The 14,056-nt window shown below is 37.0% G+C and overlaps 2 protein-coding genes across 4 annotated transcripts; one reads left to right on the top strand and one right to left on the bottom strand.

The window, feature by feature from the left end:
• Positions 1-429: 429 nt before the first annotated feature.
• On the bottom strand, positions 430-5,247 carry erlec1 (endoplasmic reticulum lectin 1). Of its 3 annotated transcripts, XM_043255064.1 has the most exons (15): positions 5,140-5,247; positions 4,858-5,036; positions 4,469-4,573; positions 4,270-4,350; positions 4,117-4,194; positions 3,310-3,361; positions 3,154-3,212; positions 2,851-3,074; positions 2,621-2,774; positions 2,292-2,453; positions 2,149-2,208; positions 1,729-1,853; positions 1,564-1,641; positions 1,406-1,481; positions 430-1,298 (listed from the first exon to the last, which is right to left on the bottom strand). In XM_043255064.1, the coding sequence occupies exons 2-15, from the start codon at positions 4,984-4,986 to the stop codon at positions 1,227-1,229; spliced, it is 1,455 nt and encodes a 484-aa protein (XP_043110999.1). In that variant the 5' UTR covers positions 4,987-5,036; positions 5,140-5,247; the 3' UTR covers positions 430-1,226. The 3 variants fall into 3 exon arrangements, with proteins under 3 accessions (XP_043110999.1, XP_043111000.1, XP_043110998.1); XM_043255065.1 differs by lacking the exon at positions 5,140-5,247 and having other exon boundaries at positions 3,310-3,358; positions 4,858-5,133; XM_043255063.1 differs by lacking the exon at positions 5,140-5,247 and having other exon boundaries at positions 4,858-5,133.
• A 1,934-nt stretch (positions 5,248-7,181) lies between these two features.
• Positions 7,182-13,492, top strand: agpat4 (1-acylglycerol-3-phosphate O-acyltransferase 4 (lysophosphatidic acid acyltransferase, delta)). The gene is given in 10 exon segments (XM_043255897.1): positions 7,182-7,579; positions 9,552-9,772; positions 10,194-10,363; positions 10,521-10,539; positions 10,542-10,681; positions 11,123-11,274; positions 11,394-11,498; positions 11,708-11,786; positions 12,362-12,560; positions 13,413-13,492. Coding segments are annotated over 9 exon segments (1,131 nt in total). The 5' UTR covers positions 7,182-7,579; positions 9,552-9,585.
• Positions 13,493-14,056: the final 564 nt, after the last annotated feature.

The raw sequence follows: 14,056 nt of genomic DNA on the forward strand, positions 1-14,056 counted from the left end.
TTTATTTCTCCATAGGAATTTTTGATATTTTGTCTAGAAAAGTATACTGGTTTAATTTTAATTGTAATAAGGGGACAGGTATTTTTTTCATTGAGTATAATATAATTTTGATGGGGCTTTTTTCCAGAAAACAGGACTTTGCATCATTTTGCATATTGAGTAAATGTATCTTGATTTAAAAGTGCTTAAATATATACGTGTCTGGGAAAATTAGGCAAAAATACTGAAATCCACATTTTTTGCAGTGTATTCATTAAGATAACCAAGTTAAGGGTTATTCACATGAAACGATCACATCAAAAGAAACATTAAAAATCTAAATTGCAGTCAAATCTCAAAAAACATTGTTTGCCACTCACCCCGAGAAAATCCAGAAATCCACATTTTTCGCAGTGTATTCATTAAGGTGGTAAATGAATCTTCTGAAAGGACTTGAAATTCATACTTTATTCAACTGAACATGTACAGACTGAGCAACAACCAGCATTGCAGGCAATGCAATGAAATAAAATAGTCTTGATAAATTTGTTCTTGAGTTAAGAGGAGCCCTTCACCAAACACTTTATTGTACAATAGTGGAAGTGGTTACATTTAAGTGAAGGTAATCACAAATTGTAAACAAATCAATGACTCATGATTTAAAAAAACGTTTACTTACATTCACTTTCCTTTGTGTACAAGACAGTGTATTTTCCCTTGCACTTTGCATTGCAAAATTACTTACTTAAATCACTTTTAAAAACATGTAATAACCATCTCCATCTGCACAGTGATAATGGCAAGCACTGAACTACCAGAACTCTGATCAAATAAATAATGTACATTTAAAACAGTTGACCAACTTGTACAATCAATTGATTAATAAATTAATCATTTGATTAGACTTTTAAAGTGACTTTCCCACAGCCGACCAACTGTGCCAAAGCATGAAAAAAGCTGAAAAAAAATATTCTTTAACACGTTTGAGATTTGCAAATAAAACATTGAGAATTCAGTCCTAGCTGCATCTGCAGGTGTAAAAGGTTCTTCAGATCTCCTTGTTTAGTCTTCAAACAACAGAAAGTGCAGTCACTGAGGGACTTTCTCAAAGGGTGGAGGTCTGAGATTCGGCAAGTCCATGTTATCACCATGAATCTATGGAAGTACTAGACTTTTATCTCACCCTCTGAGCATCATACTGCCTCAATATTGTTCATTCTCCAAACTAACCATCTCCTCCATATAGGCTAGCTAGGAATTGAAAGAAGTCCATTTTCATCTGCAGTGTCCAAGATCTTGCATATTACGGGTGACTCAACCTGCGGTAGAAAGATAACCAAGATACGGATTATCCACGTGAAATGATCACATCATTAAAAATCTAAATTGCAGTCAAATCTCAAAAGACATTTTGTTTGCCACTCACCCCGAGAATATATTGACAGGTCTGAGGTTCCAGCATGTAAACTGTAACAGCATGAGGAGACTCTGACTCCTTACACCTGAGACAGAACAGGTAGGTATTAGCGGCAGCATTCAAAAAACCCAAAAACTGCATTGCGTTTAGAAGTTTGGGCATCTCACTTGAGCTTGACTATAACTTGTCTCGGTTTCCCTGTTAGGTCACAAACATCTCCACGGCCATAGAAGTGTGATACGACCCTGATAGCAACATGACATTAAAATGAGATACACAGATCTATCATATTTATACATGTACAGGAATATGTGGGGTAAATATAATCATACTTGACTTTCTGTACTCCATCATCTTTCAAATGATAAGATCGAGCCACGTTTTTCTTGGCCCAGTTAAAATGATCCTCAGTGTTCCAGCTGCCCACCACTACAATGTTCTTTCCTTGTTCTTTATCCTTCAAACAAATGCACAAAATGCATATTAGCTCCCATTATCCATCATTAATCTTCTTTAATAATCCAGATATTAATCCAGGGTGACCATACAGGTCATACAATCTCATTGCTTTGATCGTTCTCACCTTCGCGCCACGACTGGTCGATTGTGTACAATACCTACATGTTATTGGTCAAACTACTTTGGATGTTTTAGACAACATAAAAATCATGGCCAGGACGTGTCCTGTATAAATGGCATATATGAATTACATTATATTTGCCTAAAGATTTTAAAGACTTCATAACTCTTACCTCATGATACTGATGGACATGCTTTCCATAACAGAATTCATACTTCCACCATCCAACACCCTAGACAGAAACAAACATGCTAAACTGGGAATCCAACTTAAAGATCTAGAATCAGTCAAACAAATCCTTCCATTCACCCTCACCCCATGCAGACAGTATGAGCCACTCAGAAACTCCTTGATCAGCTGCTCATCAGTCAAACGAGAGATGTGGGTAGTGCCAACTGTGACCTGGGCTTGCCCACCCACTGTCAGGGGCTTATGGGTAGAAGTATACGCCTCTTCTTTCACTGGAGATGAATCCTCCTTAGCAAACGAGACAGGAATTACATTTTTAAAAAATATATTTTTACAATAATAATTTATATTGAATACGTTTTTATACACTTTTTAGAACTCTCTTTTGTAGCAGATGTTCATTACGGCCCCCTTCTCCTATTAGTTTGAGGATAAAAGGGCAGATGCGTACTCACCCTGGATCCTCTCTGATCTCTTTCGGTGCTTGAGCTGAACGGTGGTTTGAGCAGCTCTTCCTGCTCACGATCCAGCTGGGACAGACTCTGAGGTCTAAGAGGGGAGCCACCCAGAGCCTGGCAAAAGATGTCATTCACTGGGGACGACTTGAACCTGAGGAAAGATGAGCTGGAATATGTCACAAAGGACTTAAAGTGGTAATTGACTTTGAATGTGTTCGTGTATGTACCTGTATTTCGGGTGAGGACAGATGAGGGGTGTGAGCACCACTACTTCATACTGACAGGTGATGACCTCAGCGATCGTGAGGATCTCATGTTTTGCCTCTGGGTGGCAGACGTACAGCACCGTGGTAGAGCGAGGTTCATTCTGTCTCAGAGAGCATTCAGTCCCATGTGCCATTTCTACGGGATAGTATGGTGTCAGCTGACCCTCTATATTCTTAGTTGGCACCTGGGAACCCAAAGAGAGTTTTAAAAAAAACATACTAATACGACAAAGTTTCCTATCTTTATATTTAATAGCTACAAACCTGTGTGTTGACGTTTGATCTTTCTGATTCAGAGTCACTGGATTTTTCCGTTTCTGATTCTTAAGGAGCATATAATGTATTGATCAAATATTTATTACTTTACTAGAATATGTAAAAGAAATCATAGTAAGAACTTAAAAAGCTTAATTAACCAACCTGCACTCTCTTTTTTCATGGTACCCAGAAAGTATTCCTGAATGTTGATCTTCTGAGGAACCAGAGACAAGTAAGACAACTGAAACGTAATTGGATTAGTGCTGTCAAGTGATTAATGGCATCCAAAATAAATGTTTTTGTTCACATAATATATGCTGGTCAAAGACATTAAGATATCTGTATCAAAAAAAACACAAAAGGGATTTTATGTCCATAGAAAGCACATTCAATGTAAGTAAAGAGTCCACTTTTAAGGTTTCAAGTTTTCAGAGAATAAATCGACAACATTTGGTCGAAATAATTCAGTGTGAAATAATATTTATGTAAAAATTCAAAAAATTCTGACTTGTGCATTTTAAAATGTGGGGGCATTATGTACGGTGTGCATTTATTATGAACATTTTTCTTAAGCATTTATGTACGTGTGTTTGTATTTATATATACTTAAATATACACATTATGTAAATATAAACTTTATTTTGGATGCGATAAATCGTTTGACTCATTTGACAGCACTAATATTAATATAATCCATCCACATGAGATGGATTCATTAAAAATATCTAGTTATCAAGTAATGATATTTTACAAAATTACAGTTTTTACTGTATTTACTATAACAAAATAAATATAGACTTGGTGAGCATAAAGTACTTCTTTCAAAAACATTGCCAAAAATGTTTTTTGAGTAGTGCTGTATGCATTTCTATACTTATAGCATTCATTCAATTAATAGCATTTCTGAATGCTATAAATAAGAATCTGAAATGTTCTTAAACAGCATACATCATAACTTCATGATTTTACCTGCCCCGTCTCTTTGTCCTCATGGTACTGCCGTACATGCTTCCCGTGGCACACTTCATATGTCCAGTATGATTCGATCTGTCAAAGTATTAATAAAAGCAATTTATGACCGTGTTTATAAACTATAAACCAAAACTGAGAAATGAAACTTACTCTGTAGGAGCAGCTGCTCTGTTTGAACAACGGCTCCAGCAGCACAGCTGGACTCGGCCCATCATACTCCTTCACATCATCCTTCAAAAATGAGACGGACAATAAATTATTCTAATAAAATGGAACTGAACGATACACAGTTCCACAATGGCTCAAGAAGATCATAATAACAAAAAAAAATAGCAATGCATAACCACACCTCCTGGTTGCCAGACAAAGACGGCAATAAACATTTGTACTTTTCTTTTTCTGTAGTTGTCATGATAACATAGTCATCTTCTTTGTACAGGCCTCCTGACGTTGACTACAGAGAAACGGATATTATTACATATTAGTGCATGTTTAGCTTCAGCAGAGGCAACCGACAAATTCATGAGAAACTAAACAGCTCTACTTTCCATTTATGTACTTTAAGACTTCATAATGCTGTTAGAGAGAATATTAACACGACAAGACAACTCAAAACAAAACAGCTCAACACCCAGCTGTTATAAAGTCGACCTTAGCCTACAAGCTGACAACTAAATAAACACGTTTGTATTTACAGCTGCCATGCAACGTCTGGGTTTATTAGATGTCAGGACTCACCAGGGTGAAGTCTGCCCCGGGCCATTTGATTTTGAAGGGGATTTCATCTGTAAACACAGGAGATCCTGCACGATTTGCAGACACTCCGACCAAAATCAGCAACAAAAACCAACGCCAAAACACCCGCATCGCCCCTGATGAGCCTCCAAAAGCGCTATCGGGACATTAGAGAGAAAGAGCTGGAGAAGAAGGGTGAGAAACACGGTCACTACAGGTATTCCGTGAGGTCTAATAGCCAACTAACTGCTGATAGTTTGACTAGAGTTAAAACAGGAAGCGCACCAGGACTTTGTCATCTTGCCACGTCCATTTCCGGCATCAGACGGAAATTCTCTTCAGCCAATAGCGCGTGAGGCGCACGAGCCGGTGTCAGTGACTGCCAGCTATCAACCTAATACTTATATTTTGAGCGATTAAGAGAAGAAATATTATTTAAACTTAAAACGCAGCTTTGTAAGCTAATAGCTAATAAGAAATTGCAACTGTATTCACAAGCAAATATTTTACGTTGTCTATTTATACACACGTTATACAAATGCAGGTTACGTTGTTGTTGATTTTTTTTTTTTTTTTTTTTTTTCAAAGTTCATGAATTTTTTTTTCTAATAATTTAGGGTCACAACGGGCAAAAAGCCAACCTGTCAGAACACTTATATTCACTGCTTTTTCAGCACATTATGGCTCAAATAGGACTACAATTAACTTTTTATCCAAAGTATTGTATCAAATAGGGGAATAGCGTGATAGTGATGTATAATGACGAGATTAACACCTTTAATCTCTTTACATTTTAAAATCAAGTGTCCCCGGTGAAATATTTAGATAAGGATAATAGTAAGTATAACTATATCCTTTGACAATTTTGAGATTTTCAATATGCACTGCATGCATTTCAGCATATCTTCCCCTTCGACTATTCCTGACCTTCAGCTTTCCTCTGCTGAGTGATTTTTTTTTTTATGCCATTAGGCTTCAGATAACCTCAGTAACTCCTTAAATCAGCCAGGGCATCCTTGGTAAACATCATATTCCCCCAGAGTCTTCATTTAAATCTATCAACCACAAATTGCTCTCAAAGCTGGTAGAGATGAGCATTTCCATCAACAATACATTAATTTGGATGCAACATGTGAAGGGTATTTGTGAATAGCTTGGCTATTTTCATAAGCAGCCAATTTAGTCTGAATAGTCTGTTTTCCAGAATAATGGCAGGCAAAAAGAGATTTCATTTTTTCCTTCTAGTGAAGAGGTTACTATTTTTGTATCAAGTGTCATACTTGAATGGCCTTTCCACATGGTTTGTGGATCACTGAATAAATTATGTTTTTCATGTCATAGCAGGTCTTTTGATGCTGGTGGAGAGCTTATCTTAATGTCACGAGAAATGAAAGCAAAGCTAAGAGCTTTGAGTGGAAAGTGGACCTCAATCATAGTCTAATCAGTGGAGGCCAGAACCTTTGTATTACAACATGATGATCCTAATGACATTTGCATTTGTAGCAATAGCCACACTGTATGGGTCAAAATTAGAGATTTTCTTTTATGCCAAAAATCATTAGTATATTAAGCAAGGATCATGTACCATGAAGATATTTTGTACATTTCAATATAAATTCATCAAAACGTACTATTTTGATTATTTAAAATGCATTGCTAAGAACAACTTTAAATGCAATTTCTCAATTCTTTAACGCTCAGATTACAGATTTTTAAATAGTTGGTAGAAAATGTTGGTCCTGGGTCCAAATACAAGATACTGGTTTTGTAGTCCGGGTCACATTTATTGGTTTTTATTATAGAGTCCAAAAAATATTAGACAACTAATTAGAGCATGGACAAAAGAACAGAGACATTTTACAATATAATATTTCAATATTATCTTTTGTTCTCGACAAATAACAGAAAATCATACGGATTCAGAAAGACATAAGGGTGAGGAAATCATGCCAGAATTTAAATTTTGGGGTGAACTATCCCTTCAAGAATGGTATAATAAATAAATAAATAAATAAATAAATAAATAAATAAATACTGAATTCTGACAAAAATGATGCATTTCTCAAGGCTGGATCTCCGCACTAATACTTAGGCTATCATTGTGCCTGAATACAAATTCTGACAGCTGTCATGTGAGGCTTAGAAACAAAGAAAAGCATGTCAATTCTTTGTCTACTGCAAACAAAACATTACTCATGCAAAATGTACAGCTACTAATATCTTATCAGACCTTTGTCTCCCCACAGAAAACGTGCCTTTTGTTTCTCTCGGGAAAACAATGAGCTTCTTTCCAAAGACGCTTTCTTTTGTCTCTGAAATGAAGCCCAAACCCTTCTCGTCCAGTAGAGGGCGCACTCGCCTTGATAATTGGCGTCGTACAGCCCACGTTTGAGGTGATGTCTTACGGTTGCCAGCGTGTTTGGCAATTACCTTCAACTGCCGGTCGAAGTGAGCAGTGGGAAGCAACCTGTGTAGGGACACTGAGGCAGCGTTGGCTCGAGACAGAGGAAATGACATAATGACCCTCTGAAGTTCCTGCCTACGTTCCAGCGCTCTTCGAGCAGCGTCTTATGCCGGGGTGTGGTCTCATATTCCGCTCACCAGCGCTGGAATCTCTTCTGCCCAACTTAAACATCCTCAAGACTCACATCTCTCGCGCGCTCTCCAGTTAGCTCCATGCGATGAGACGGATCCTCTGCTACTAACCGCGCAAGGGGAAAAAAAGGTAACGTTTTGTTTTCTGGGGAAAGATGAAAGTATCGTTCTTTCTGTGCCTAACATGTGCGCGAGTTTTGCCTGTTGTTTTCAATGGCTGTCTGTTCACTCTTGATGCTCATGGCACCAAGGCAAGCAAAACGAAACATGCAAGGGAAACGCACAAATGACCATAAGAGATTTTTTTTTTAATTCCGCGAATATGTATTGATACGCCAATATTAAAAATGTCGCTTTGTTTTTTTGTTTTTTTTTTTGGCGAATTGACAGCTTTAGACTAACTTTACCTGCCGGCGAGTGTGAAGTTTAAATCAGGTTGAACTGGTAACTTAACAAGGGCGCACCCTGTAGTGTAGACCTAGTACAGATTAGTAGTTCCTCTCCACTTTAAATTAAATAAATAGTTTTGATTATTTCTACGCACTGACTTATGTTTTTATAGTTTCTTTGCTTTCGAGGCGCGTGACTCTTCTGAATAATTCGTGCACTGACTGTAACACCAACCAATAGCTTTCGAGACCGGTTATGAATGATTCTTTCATTGGTTTAACCTAATGAACAAACAAACCCCTTCGCCGGAGTATCAAAATAAATGAGTCATCTCATTTATTTTATTTATTACTTTCCTTATTAATTATAAGGTTATTATCGCTTGTGTTGCGATCAACAGTAAATCACTTAACGAGTGACTTGTAATGCTTTTAAAATCACTTGTTGCCAGGTAATTGCTAAACGTGAGTCAAAACAGTGAACGACTCCATTCAGTGAACTGATGCAAAATATTTGAGTAACTGGAATGAATCAAAATCCCCCGGTCCAATGCGATTTGACTTTGCATTTTTGTAAACCTAAAAGAATCTGGTTCACTCCTAAAGTATGAATGCAAATATTTGTCAACACTGTTCGTTAACAAAAGACTCTCTTGTAATGCCGTATATCACTTGTTGCCTCGTTTTTAACAAGATAACTCGGTGAACTACTCAATTCAGTGAAGTGATGCAAAAGATTCGAGTAACTGGAATAAATCAAAATGCCCTGGTCTAATGCAAATAGGTTTTACATTCGATCAAACTTGTATGACTGCAACTATTTGATTTAAATCAAAGTTCGCACATTTTTTTTTTTCTGTGACCACTAGCAGATAGTGTGCAGATAACATTGCGCCCTCAGACTGAATGTGCTTATGCCAAAGCACACAGTAGACACACACCAACATAAGTAACGCTGTGACATTTCGGTTTCAGCCTTTGCCCTGTGTACTGAGAGACTTTCACGTGTAAGAGCTGACAGTAACGATAGGGACAGGTCTCGTCTTGCTCCTTGTGCCAGCTAATGGTCTTATTTTTTTTCACAAACATTGCTCCGAAATGAACTGTTTACTCTAGAAAATGGCACATCCCCCACAATAATAAAAGACCACATTCCTCACAAAGTGTTTGAGTTGTGTGGCTCTTGACAGAAACTATACCATTCACAAGATTTTATCAGTTCACTCGCTCAAACAGAAAAAAAGGCTGGACTCATTGGCTTAATGATCCAGTCACACAGGTTCTTGAGTCAGAATGGACATCTTTTATGATGCTTTGTTTGTTTTGGTGTCAATGTGAACCGTTTTTCTCATTACTAGGTGAGATATTCGGCATTACAAAAAGAGCTTTTGGCAAAGTTAGAAGTTTGTAAAACCACAATATATAATATATGGGGATTGGGGAGAGTACTAACTATTTCCACATCATTCAAATGGGTTGGCGTGGAAACAAGGAATGAAAAAAAAAACCCTGAACTTTATTCCTCTTTGTTGCAACCATACTATTTGAATATTGGCTCAGGTATTTCAGGTATTTTCATATTTCAAATACAGTTTTTTACAGGTGCAACATATTTTAGGAGGCGTTTCCATCTTTATTCATGAAAACAGTGTTCTGGTTAATATGAGACAGCTGTCAAAGTTATTAATATTTATCTTTTTTTTCTCTCTGCAGAGGATATAGCGGAGACTGGGGACGTCAAGACTGCATGATAAGGATGGGAATTGTTCAAGTGCTAAAAACTCAGTTGCTGTGCCATCTCATTATCTGTTACGTGTTCCTAGTCAGTGGATTCATTATCAACCTGCTGCAGCTCTGTACTCTACCACTGTGGCCCTTTAACAAGCAGCTCGCACGCAAGATCAACTGCAGATTGGGTTATTCCATTTCTAGCCGTAAGTCCTACAAGCTGTCATGTGAGCTCACTTCTTCCAAAGAAGGATACTGACATTATCAGCCGTGATGCAATACATTTCCTGTGCTTATTTTTTCTGCGCTGAAAAAGAAGCACAGCTTGAAATGCCAAAATCCCCAAAAATAGTAGGAGGTCAATAATATTTGTTGCAGTCATGGAGAACGTCAATACCACGTCTCACCTGTTCAAGACAAAAGCTAAATCCACTATTTCCTGTTTAAAAACCTCAGTGGTGTGCTGATGGAAACAAAACAGGAATAGGCATTTTTGAATATTGCAAATTGCTCTACCATCTATTTACATGCTTACAAAGATGATGAACTTGTTGGACTACTTCATATAAATGAATTCTGAATATACGCGTCACATTTCAGTGTGTATTTTTTTTTGTGTTTGTTCAGAACTGGTGGCATTGTTGGAGTGGTGGTCTGGGACAGAATGCACACTTTACACAGATCCAGAAAGCTATAAACTTTATGGCAAAGAGAATGCCATTGTTGTCCTTAATCATAATTTTGAGATCGATTTCATGACAGGCTGGACCTTCTGTGAGAGATTTGGCGTTTTAGGAGTAAGTCAAAAATAGCTACTTACTTTCTCACATCATAAGAAGTATGGGATTCAAAATAGTTCTAAATTTGTAGCAATACACATTTTGTAGACTCAATATTATAATGACGCAAATAAACTGTTACACTGTCATGTAATTGTCATGTTTTTGCTTTTAGAGCTCAAAGGTGTTGGCAAAAAGGAACTTTCCTTTGTTCCTGTGATCGGCTGGATGTGGTACTTCCTAGAGATCGTCTTCTGCAAGAGGAAATGGGAAGAGGATCGCAAGACAGTAGTGCAAAGTCTGCACAACCTTCGGGATTACCCAGAAAACTTTTGGGTATATATGTACAATCTCCTTGTTTATTGTATTCTGGACATTTTGCTATATTTCAGATTTTTTTTATTTTTTTATTATTTTAAACACAATTAATTAAAGCAATTGTTAACCTGTCAAAACAAAAATGAACATACTGTCATGATTTACTGACACTTATGTAATTTTTTCTGTGGAACAAAAAAGTTTTTTTATTTTTTTATATATATATATATATATATATATATATATATATATATATATATATATATATATATAAACACAATATTTCCACATGATGACAGTTTGTTTTAGCTTTATAAAAGGTACCATGGAAAGTAGTGGTAATACATTTATTCACAAGAATTAATACTTCCTAAACAATTACACAATTAGTTTTTTTAGCTTTATTTTTTTCTTTTCTGTCTCCTGTGGTTGATATAAATTTTTATGATGCGTCTATAGTTCCTGTTGCACTGTGAGGGCACACGCTTCACAGAAAAGAAGCACAAGATTAGTATGGAGGTGGCAGAGAAGAAAGGTCTCCCCAAACTCAAGTACCACCTTCTACCTCGGACCAAGGGCTTTTGTGTCACGGTCCAGAACCTCAGAGGAAACGGGTGAGAGCTTCTTGTCCTTTAACTAATGATGAACCCATAGTCTGTTGATGTTTTTGAATTTACTTTTAAATGTATTTAGCAACATCTGGCTTTGACTTGGTTTGTGTCTCCTCTGTAGTTACTGCTGTGTACGATTCTACACTTAATTTCAGAAACAACGAAATGCCAACTTTACTAGGGGTACTCAACGGGAAAAAGTACCATGCTGATTTATATGTGAGGTATGAATGAAAGAAACATTTCTCCATATCGTCCTTTGGCAAGATTTAACAGCCTGTTGTTTATTAAATGCTTTGTGATAATGTGTCCCGCTATAACAAAGTTCAATATGCAGTCTCCATAATCATTTATAAATGCTTTAGTTTAATGACTTACTATATGAATACATTGTCAGTTACAACACCAAGATAAACCGTCATGTGTTTATTAGGCGAATTCCTCTGGACACGATCCCAGAGGACGAGTCTGAATGTGCCGTCTGGCTTCACAAACTCTACCAGGAAAAGTAAGTGCACTACCTGCATTAGGTGGAGGTGTATTTATTTATTTTAATATGTATTAATGTTTTATTTATTAATTAGTTTTTTTTTTTTTTTTTTAAAAAGGGATAAAGGGATAGTTCATCCAAAAATGAAAATTCTGTCATTAATTACTCTCCTCATGTAAAACCTGCAAGACCCTTGTTCACCTTCAGGTCACAAATTAAGATTTTTTTTTATGAAATGTGCAAGCTTTCTGACCCTGCATAGACGGCAGTGCGAATACCACAGGAAAGGTAGTAAAGACATCATTAAAATAGTCTGTACTGAGTAATTCACCCATAATTTATTTATTTGCACACAAAAGGTATTCTTGTAGCTGCCTAAAATTAGGTTTACCGGCTGATGTCATATTGACTATTTTAATGATGTTCTTACCTGGTAGCGGTACGTAGTAGTTACATTGCAGTCTATGCAGGGTCAGAAAGCTCTCACCTGTTATCAGAATATCTTAATTTGTGTACCGAAGATGAATGAAGGTCTTGCGGGTTTGGAACAACATGAGGGTGAGCACCGAGTCATTTTTGTTGCGTCATCTCACACAGGATGAATTCCAAGAGCATTATAGACAGACAGGGCGTTTTCCGGGTCCCATTACAAGCCCTCCGCGTCGACCTTGGTCCCTGCTGAACTGGCTCTTCTGGGTTTGTTTGCTGGTCTACCCTCTCTGCATGTTACTTCTGCAGTTGCTGCTATCAGGATCCACCTTCACTGTCGTCTGTACATCGCTCTTCTGTCTAGCAGGTACTTGAGATAAATGAAAAGGAGTGTGATGGTATTTTCATATTGATTACAATTTAAGATGGTGTAACTAATGGCAAAACTGCAGCAGATTATTTTTATTTTTTGGTCAATCTTTTTTTTTGTCATCAAGCAACAATGGAATTATATACTGCTGCTATTTTCCTCCAATCTGTTTTTCAAAAAATAAAAACATAAAGCAGACCATATAGGTGCTAGAGCAGTAAGTATATCAACAATTTTTCACCTAGATTTACTGCATGCTGATCAATTCATAAGCGCATGAACGAATGACGCATTTTAATGCATTTAAAGTGCCCTTAAATATCATAGCATGTGAGCACAGGATTAAAGATTCATTTCAGATGTTAAAGTTTCATCTAAACACTAAATGCACAACTACATTATTCAGATATGATGTAAGAAATCATCTACTAGATATTGTTTAAATGAAGCTTTCATTTCAAGTTTTCATTTCTCCTTTACTTAGTACAGGGTTCCCACACCTGTTGACCAAGGAATTTCAATGAGTTATGATTACTGGGGAAAACTAACTTGAGTAATTGATAGTGGATGATCTAACCTTGTATAAGTGGATCTGTAGCGTTCTGATTTTTTCCTCTTAAAATTCCTGATATTTCTAGGTTTTCCATGTCCGTGGGAACCCTGTTTGTATTATGATCAAATAAAGTGGTTGTCAGCCTTTTCCCCTGGCAACCTTGGTTGAGAACCACCGATCTAATGAATGACATTATGAACCCGAGTGCTTGTAGCCCTAGTTTAGTTACTGAGGCATGCTAATGTGACTGGCTGTCGTGCTGTAACTAACTCATAAGTTTTCACTTTTATTTTCAGTGTCAGTTGGTATCCGCTGGATGATCGGACAGACTGAAATTGACAAGGGTTCCAACTACGAAATAAAGAGATGCAAATGAACAACAACTGAAACATCTACCGGGCGACAAGATCAAGCTACTGAACGGTCGTGAGGGCATTTTCACAACAGAAACTGGCATTAGCCAAGTGAAACCTCTTTCATGAATGAAACTCGAGGAAGTTGCCACATAAAGAGTCGTTTGAATAATTTAAAAACACTTTTCTGTTTTGATTTACATGTCAAGGCTTTTTTTTTTTTTTTTTTTTTATAAAAAGACAAGTAGGCCATTTTAAAAACGGTCTGTTTATTAATATTCTTTTTTTTTTTTTAAATATTGCAAACACTGTTGGAGGAGCAGAGAACCAGCAGTTGATGCTTTTGTAAGAGCATATTTGTCCACCCGTCCGAGTGCAGCAGCAGCAGAAAGGCGGAGTCAGACTGGCCTCTTCCCTCTCATTGGTTGATTATGCTCTTGTACACCCAGATGGTAAAGGCACGCCGTTGGCTAGCACAAGGCTGAGCCGACGCAGCACAACTACTTATAGGCTTAAATATGACTTGTTAACAGTGGGCTCTGCAGCAAGGCAAACAAAAATACAATTTTAACAAAAGAAAATTAAAA

The sequence above is a fragment of the Puntigrus tetrazona genome, chromosome 13, assembly GCF_018831695.1.
Source record: "Puntigrus tetrazona isolate hp1 chromosome 13, ASM1883169v1, whole genome shotgun sequence".
Classification (NCBI taxonomy): Eukaryota; Metazoa; Chordata; class Actinopteri; order Cypriniformes; family Cyprinidae; genus Puntigrus; species Puntigrus tetrazona.

Bases quoted from the DNA above. Each gene is read 5' to 3' on its own strand.
- erlec1 (XM_043255064.1), bottom strand. From the start codon at position 4,986: ATGCGGGTGTTTTGGCGTTGGTTTTTGTTGCTGATTTTGGTCGGAGTG. The intron at 4,195-4,269 runs GTAAGTTTCATT...ATACTTTGACAG, and splicing joins AGAGCAGCTGCTCCTACAGA to ATCGAATCATACTGGACATA. The intron at 2,454-2,620 runs GTGAGTACGCAT...TCGTTTGCTAAG, and splicing joins GAGATCAGAGAGGATCCAGG to GAGGATTCATCTCCAGTGAA.